The 8,377-nt window shown below is 43.3% G+C and overlaps 1 protein-coding gene across 3 annotated transcripts in view; it reads right to left on the bottom strand.

The window, feature by feature from the left end:
• Window positions 1–4,151: 4,151 nt before the first annotated feature.
• spock1 (SPARC/osteonectin, cwcv and kazal like domains proteoglycan 1) overlaps window positions 4,152–8,377 on the bottom strand; it is an 89,707-nt gene continuing 85,481 nt past the window's right edge. For all 3 annotated transcript variants that reach the window (XM_022751583.1, XM_022751585.1, XM_022751584.1), the window contains 3 exons: window positions 7,986–8,048; window positions 7,218–7,355; window positions 4,152–5,588 (listed from right to left, as the gene is read on the bottom strand). In XM_022751583.1, coding sequence (XP_022607304.1) covers window positions 5,392–5,588; window positions 7,218–7,355; window positions 7,986–8,048 — 398 coding nt within the window. In that variant the 3' untranslated portion in view covers window positions 4,152–5,391. The remainder of the gene's footprint in view (window positions 5,589–7,217; window positions 7,356–7,985; window positions 8,049–8,377) is intronic.

Here is an 8,377-nt window from a genome sequence, read left to right as displayed (position 1 = left end):
CTAATTATTTTCTATAAATGATTAAGCATGAAATTGCCTGGGAGAGCAGCAAACATTATATGAACGTTTAAATGCAGTGCCTTTCATCTACAGCCATACCCCAAAGCTTTTTTTTATATACAAAATCAAGACAAGGAGGTCTTCTCTTCCAATCCTCTGATCCTACAAGAAACAAACTATATGAAACACAAATGTACATGTGAAGATGCTGATTGTATTTCTCTTTTAGGGCATCTTTTATTGTTATAAAGTGCCTTCCTTATGCAAACTGCAAACGTTCTTATTTCTGTGCTTTGACCATGTTAACCGCTACATTTATGTAATTGTACATAGATATTTACAAAAGAAAATTACATTACAATATGATAGAGATGTTAAAATAAAAATCTGCTGTCAAGGTTTATCCATCAACACCATATTGTTTGGGAGTGTATTGTTTATTAGTGTTTACATGCGCAAAGAGAGACAGAAAAATGACAAGTGACATGCAAAAAATGGTCGATGGCCGAACACAGCAGTTATATGGGCTGTGCCTTAAACCCCGAGACGACACAGGGCATCCCTCAAGAATGTATTTTCACTTGCCATCAACTGAACGCTGGTGTCAGACCACCAGAGGGCACTGGTAACACACACTGTGTTTAAAAATTCAAATCACATTTGTGTTGCATGAAAAATAATGGCTTTGTTTCAGGAGGAAACATAGTGACAATAGCATTAGAGCTACAGATGGACAAGGTGGGGTTAGCTTTGAAATATACAGTGGCAACAATCTGATAATAATAAAATATAATTAGAAAACCTTTATAGGTAAATACATTTATTGGTGGGAAGGCAATGTGACATTCCTTTTTAATGTGGTTTGGTCTCGCCTGACTGCTCACCTGAAAGTTCCAATTTAATTTATCACTGTTGCCAGAAGTGAATCCACTGGAACTGCTTATGAATTGTTTCCTGTTTAATTTATTTAGCAGAGGGCTACACCCTGCAATTTAGTGCTATCAGAAGAACCTCACTGACAGAATGTTAACGAGAACAGTATGATCTCTCTCTAAATTTGCAAATTTGGAATATCGCTGTCGGTTACCACATCCGAGCGTCAGATCCAAGAAAACCTCCACCGGGGGGCATGAGGGGGTCTGATCTGTTCAGACGCTCCAGAAGCTGGCTGGTGCAGTGGCAGTCACGCATGACAGAGAGTATGAGTGGAAGTGGTGGGCTGTTACAGATTAGGGAGAGATGATCCCTACTTATTACAATGTCTCTGCCAATTACATAGACAGGCTTTAGACCAGTGATCCTCAAATCTGGTCCTCGGGCCCTGGAGCAGTGCTGGATTTCTATTCTGTCAGGTAGTTAATTGCAGTCCCCTATGGTCGCAGGTCTAAGTCGGGTCCTTGATCACACAGCTAGAATGCAAGCTACCTGGAAGAACCAGCAGTGCTCTGGACCCTGAGGACTTTGGAGAGCCACTTGGACTTTTCACCTGCTGAAGTGGCAATCTTGGCACATGGCCTAGTTACATGGTGGGTGTGCAAAACGACACTGAGCAGACTCCACCTGCAGCCTGTTCTCTTAAACTGCTCAATATAAAGAAGATGCAGTACAAGTTAGAGCTTTATAGTATAGGATATGGATTTGATATGGATTTTGATCTGATCATGGTGGGGTGTGTAGCTATTTCTTCTAATACATTACACTGTATCTCTTGTTTAGTCCACATGAAAGCAACCCAGATATAACGTGAATTATTAATAGAAATATAGACTACCACATGGCTAATCGGTGGACAACATATAAACAAAACCAGAAACAACTTCATACACCACCATGATGAAGGAAGGATAACTGAAAACATTTGCTGCATTAAGCATGATGCTAGATCTACAGTAGATATTCCACTGAAACTCACACAGTTCTGTACATCACTGTGCATGTGTTCTCAAAGGTGAAGACTGTATGATACCAATGATCAGAATTAAAGGTAGAACACTAATAACTAATTAAATAATAACTCATATATCAACAGCTCATATTAAATGACAGCCTAACCAAACCACCTAACCACTTACACACCCCCCCCAGGCCCCCCCCAAAAAAAGACCAACATTTGCTTAAAGCCCATGCTTGTAACCAATCCCTAGTTCCCAAAGAGACCCCAGACCAATGGGAGTATCCACCTGACATGGAACCCATCTGTGGATAATCAAAAAGCAGGCAATAGAGAATTGAAAAAGAGAAACAGAGTGCCCTGGGGATAAAACACAACCATGCATCTCCCTCACTGAGATGAAGATGGAACTCACTCCAGGAGAGTGAGTGGGAGAGCGGAAGGGAAAAGAAACAATAATGAGACTGTGTGTGTGTGTGTGTGTATGTGTATGTGTGTGTGTGTGAGTGAGGACGAGGGTTGAAAGTGGGCGCTGGTGTGTAATAGATGTGTCTTGTGGTTAGGAGTGTGAATACTTTGTGCTTGTGATTAGTTGAACATATCCACCTTATTCCTTGCCCATAAAACCTTGCTTGAATAATGAACATGATTGGTTATTCATTTAACTGAACTGGCATCTGCAAGAGCTGGGAGTAAGCTACAGGTGTCTTCCCAAGAGGTTTGGGGGGAGTAAGTGATGTGGGAAGACAGCGTGTCACAGCTCTACTTCCTACTACTGAAGGATGGGAGGACGATCTGAAGTAGTGGCCTTGGAGCGTATTTATCCACTTCTGATTCTGTTGCTACTGACGCAATGAAGCAATCACGCATCCACATCAGTAGGTTAATGCTAAGCTTACTTAGTTTGTTATTGCTATCACTTCTTCAGGTCATCCCCCTATTTCTCAGTAGTAGAAGGCAGGGGCATGAACACTCATTCCTGTTACAGAAAAAAAGGTTTGAAAGCTTAATCACTGTCCTGCAGCGTTAGATCAGAAGAATGATACCACTCTTATGTCTGTGCACAATATAACCTAAAGCTACTGCCAGAAGCAAGCCAGCTTAGTGTAGCACAAAGAGACCCGTGGTTATATAACGGAGACATGAGTGTATTAGTTGACTTTAGAGGTTATAGGAGGTTGATTTTTGTTCCCTTTAGACAGAGGTAGGCTAGCGGTGTCCTGCAATGTCCCGTCTTTGTGCCAAGACAAGTTAGACAGCTGCTGGCAACGGCTTCACAAACACTGTACAGAGATCAGTGGTTTTTTGTCATCTAACTCTTGATGGGAAAGAGAATAAGACTATTTCCCAAAGTGTTGAAATGTAAGATGTGTTAGGCTGTGCTCCAACATCACTTATTTCCCAGAGGACACCTGTAGCATGCCGCTGAATCTTGAAGATTCTGGTTCAATGAGAGGAATAACCAAAAATCGCACCCATAATTCACATAAGGTATTATGATGCTAAGAATAAGGTGGATACAATGCAGAAAAAAGCAGCAGACACTGCTTGTGATGAAAGATGAACGAGTGAGACATTTTCTTTACAGCTTTTGTCATGTAGCCTCAGGACAGTAAAAGATGCTGCACTAGCCAGGGCCCCAGAATTGGGTGATTATACAGCCTCGACAGCTCCTGGCATAATTTGATGCACATAGTTAAGCCCATTGTCTATTGTATCTGACAGAGTGTGTTGTGAACTGCTGATTAGGCTGTTTCAAACCAGTAGATTCAGTTGTCCTGTTAGCCTCTGATTGTTGGTACAATGTGTTTTCAAAGTGCTGAGCGGGCTGTTTCAAGCCAATGAGGTCAGCTGTCCCATTAGCCAGTGATATTACAAAAACACTAATTAAGCTTTTATGTTCTTTTCTGTACCGCTCGCTTTGTGGTTCTCCTCTCTCAAAGGAAAGTGATAAGAGTATTTTCTGCTGCTACTATTTATGTCTGCTTCTAACTGGGGGAGCTGCTTTCTCAAGGTGGGAAAAGGTCAGAACTGATGAAGGGCTTTGATTGTTGTACTGCAGAGAAATCTGAGCTTCAGGGAAAAAAAATAAAACCATAAAGCATGAGAAACTCACATAAATGTTTTTGTGGTTTCAAAGTGAGAAAAATATGTTTTTTTTTTTTATTTCATCATGGTTTGGTAAAATAATATAAAATATGTGAGGCTTGCGCTGTAAATGGTACATGAGGAAAACAACAGACACATGGACACAGACCTGTAAGGTTCAAAAGACACCCAAAGTGCCACTTTACTTAAATTTTCAAAGTTACAAATAAAAGTTCACTTAGTTGACATGGTGAAGATTTCAATTTCAAATCACTGAACATATCCGATGTTGGGAGGCAGAACAGAGCCTCTTCTCTGCTCCCCCGGCTTCATGTGTCCTCCCAGCTCAGGAGCAGCTTCTTCCTCTAGTGTCCATGCACAGTCAAACAGCCTGAGCAGCCCTACTGATCAATTAGTAAAAGAATAGCTGGCTGAGACGCCGCAGATTTGGACTGAAGGCCTTGCAGTTCGCTTTTCTACACTGCTATCGCTCTGCAATGCAACTTCCTACCTCCTGAGATTGGGAGAAGAACCAAAAAAGACACTAGACAGCATCAACATAGCAACAAAGTATTGTAGCAGCCAAATAGGCATCACTTTCTGTTTGAGATGCATAGAGCTAGACCTGGCCAAGTAAAATCTCTCTTTTACAGAAACACGATGAGAAACATGCAACAACAACGACAATACATCATTAATCTCATTGCTTCCTGGGCTTTCTGGGACATTCAAGATCAACGATTAAATAATTTACAATCCTCCATGAAATAACAGAGAGAGAGAGGGAGCATCTCAGAGCCTGGGTGCGTGGCGGTGATTTGTGGAAACATTGATGAACACTGGAAGGAGCCCGACGGTGGGACACAGACCATGAGAATGAACCACTGACTTAGATACAGGGAATGTAATCCCCATTCTGGCCTTCCTGGAGGAAACATATTTACATCCAATACATCAGCTAATGTATCTGGGCTCACAGACTGACCAGAGGCTCTGACATGGACATACAGAGATAGAGGAGGGACGGAATAAGTGAAAGGAGATAGAGGGAGTAGTAGAGAAAACAGAGAAGTGTCCATGGGAGAAGAGGTTAAAGATTGCAGGTTTGAGGGAAGGTGGAAGCAGAACGTGGACAGCTTGAGCAGAATCTAACTGGGGCTTGACGGTTGTTGTTGAAATCTAATAGGCTCTCTGTTTTCTGTCTGAGGAAACACTTGAAAAGGAAGAGGTCGGCGAGGTTCACTGAAGAGAGAGATTTGGATAAGGGACAGGGATTACAGGAGCAAGTTCTGGAGCCAAAAAATGGACTGCTGCCAAGGTAACTGGAGGAGGAGACATTGGAATGGCTTCAGATCTGTGCTGAGTTAACGGAGTTTCCTGGTCGGCTGATGGCAGAGTAAAATGAAGCGGAGCTACCAAACGTAGCCGATCTCGTCATCCTTGTCGTCTTCCTCATCCTCGTCGTCCTCGATGGCTCCTCTTGGGTGGATCCGGCCCCGTCTCTTCTTCTGCCGGCTCCGGACGCTCTGTGATGGCTCCTCCTCCTGGTCGTCGAGGAGAATGACTGCACCGCCGCTGCCAAAATCCCCTGATGTCTCCTGGTCCTCGTCTGTGAGGAGGTGCACAAAAAGATAGACAAACAGACAGGTTAGACACACAGAGAGATCCCTGAGTAGCAGACTCTGTGTAGCGTGTGATTTCACCTGCCATATAACAGGTATCATTTTGGTAGTCACACACAGGTAAGTTAACTGTGGGACTGACCAGAATATACATTCTGTTTCTGAACAGCAGCACAAAAACAGAGACAAAAGTGTCGCCTCTCAATCCTCAACACAAACTCATAGTCATGAGGTTGGTTCCAGGCTGGTTTGTGGCTGAGCTCAGTTACACCAAGTTACAACTGCAAACATTTTGATAAAAAAACGCTCTTTGGCACAAATGTTGAATCTTGTGCAGCTACAGTTTGAACAGGAGTCATTAACTCAGCTGCAGCTGCCAGTATTTTCTGAAAGAAATCCTTTGGTTTAAAATAGCCTATTTACACCTGGCTACAAGTGTACTGTGATTGAATAGCCCCTAAGAGTGTTAAAACCAGTTTGGTGTCTGTGTGTTTAGACACAAGCTTGTGGAGGGCTTCTGCATTGTTGCCTGCTCATTCTGTGCAGGGCCGAATGGAGGAAGTCCAAGCTACTACAGCCCGAGGCCACTCAGCCAGAGTTAGACTTGAGCTTGTTAGACTAGAGACAAAGAGCTGCTGCTGTCAGTGGATGTGTGAGAGAGAGTGTGTGTGTGTTTGTGTGTGTGTGTGTGTGTGTGTGTGTGTGTGTGTGTGTCTGGTGGCCAGAGAGAGAACTCATCAATATTGGAAGCTGCAATTACTGGCTTTGGACTGGACTGGCATTCGAGTGAGGCGTAATCTGTGACTGTGAGTTGGCTGTTTGATTGGTAATCAGTATGTCTGCCTGGATTCTTTCTTGCTAATTATTGTTCTTTTTTTTCCACTATGAAATCCCTCTGCCATTGATTTGCAGCAAAGTGCCTCTATTGGCTTTTTGACCATTCCCTTTGAATTTCCACTGTTGGCTTGTTAACTACTTTTACATATCAAAGTGCTTAATTATATACATTCTTTGCCTAAATGCATCTTCACAGATGCCACCATCAGCTGCAGTTTAAGTGCTCAGTCACTGCCACAAATTCATATTTATAACAAATCTTCTGACTCTGCTCTCCGCTGACAAGTGTGACAGATCTTCCTACTTGACTTGCAAGACAATGGAGTTTCATCAACACTACATGTGCTAAATATCTGAGGCATAGAGGATAGAAGCAGACATATGACTAATTGTGAACCAGCCAGACTGGCTCCGGAGGCATGCTTAATGTTATCTATTTCCTAAATGATCACTGATGGGTAGATACCACTGAAGATAAAGAGAGACAGGGACAGAAACTGAGCAAAGAAACAGAACAAACTCGCAATTAAAGAGAGGCTCTGCTGTCTCTCTCGTCTGCAGCAGATTATAGAGGGAGAGACAAGACAGACCCACAGCAGTCCACCTGGATCAAAGCACTAATTCACAAAGACAGTTAGACAAATGGGAGCCAATAAAGACAGATACAACACAACCGAACCCCTTGTTTTGCTGAACTGAACTTGTGGGTGATTGCATGTGTTGCTGTGGTGTGTGTGTGTGTGTGTGAGTGTGAGTGTGCGTGTGTGTTGTGGTCTTACCGCAGTTAGGGTTGCCTTGTTTTCTAGAGCCGGCGATCTCGTTGCCATATTTGTCCACACACCAACACTGGCCAGTGCTGCCATGACACTGGGTTGGTTTGAAGTAGCCCTCCTCAGTGCAACGAGGGATATAAGAGCCTAGGAACAAAGGAGAGGGAGGGGGAGGAAAAGAAGAGAGGAAGGAGGGATGAGAAAGACAAGATTAGAGACAGGAAGTGATATGAATAGCGGGGAAGTATGGAGAACAACAAAGGCAAGGGGGAGAAATCTGATCCCTGCTCAGCAGAGGTTACATGTACGTGTCCTGCAGTTGCAACCAAAGTTCTTGTGTATTCACAGCAGGAGATCAACAATCAATTACTGCTGGGAAGGTTGCAGGACAACAACCATACATCCTGTTTAAGGGGAAGCAGTCACTTTCAATAACACACACACACACACACACACACACACACACACACACACACACACACACACACACACACACTTTCTGTTACCTTCATTTGACCCAGCCCACGCTCATTCTTCAAGCCTTTCTGTTGTGAGCTGGAACAATGAACATTCTGCCGTAGGGGACAGGTGACGTGTGTTCAAAATGTCAGGATGTGCTTTAGTCTACGTGTGTATTGCATGTTTAATGCTTACTAGAGTCGATTTGCCACGTGAGTATTTGTATGTGTGTGTGTGTGTTCGTTAGCATCCAATGTGGGCATGTTGGTTTCTTGAACAGGACTAAATGACCGACAGCTGTCAATCATCCATACTGACCTATGAGGCTCTTCCTTCGACTCTGATTCTGGATCCTGCTCTTCTCGGTTTGGCAAGGCAGTCCTGCAACCAGAGAACAAACGAAACAGTTAAGTCATTAAAAGTGCTTGCGACATCATTTAACAGAGAAAGGCTCTTTCTCTGTCTGACCATCTGCTTTACTTTATGGTTACTCCATCTTCTTACCCCCCCTCCCCTCCTTTGGGGAGAAGGCTCTGTCCAAACATTTCCTGCAGATTTTCATTCAGTCTTTGCCTGAATCTATTCTCTAAATCCATCATTCCCTTAAAGCACTGCAGTCTTGGTTTTGCTTGCTTGATTTAGCCCATTAACTACCATTTGAGCATGCCGGACATCCCTGCCGTCAGTTTCCCAAATCATGCAGCACCATT

This window comes from Seriola dumerili, unplaced genomic scaffold, assembly GCF_002260705.1.
Source record: "Seriola dumerili isolate Sdu_G_001 unplaced genomic scaffold, Sdu_1.0 BDQW01000160.1, whole genome shotgun sequence".
Lineage (NCBI taxonomy): Eukaryota > Metazoa > Chordata > Actinopteri > Carangiformes > Carangidae > Seriola > Seriola dumerili.
Note: the sequence above shows the minus strand (reverse complement) of the source record. Positions and strands in the feature narration are given on the sequence as shown.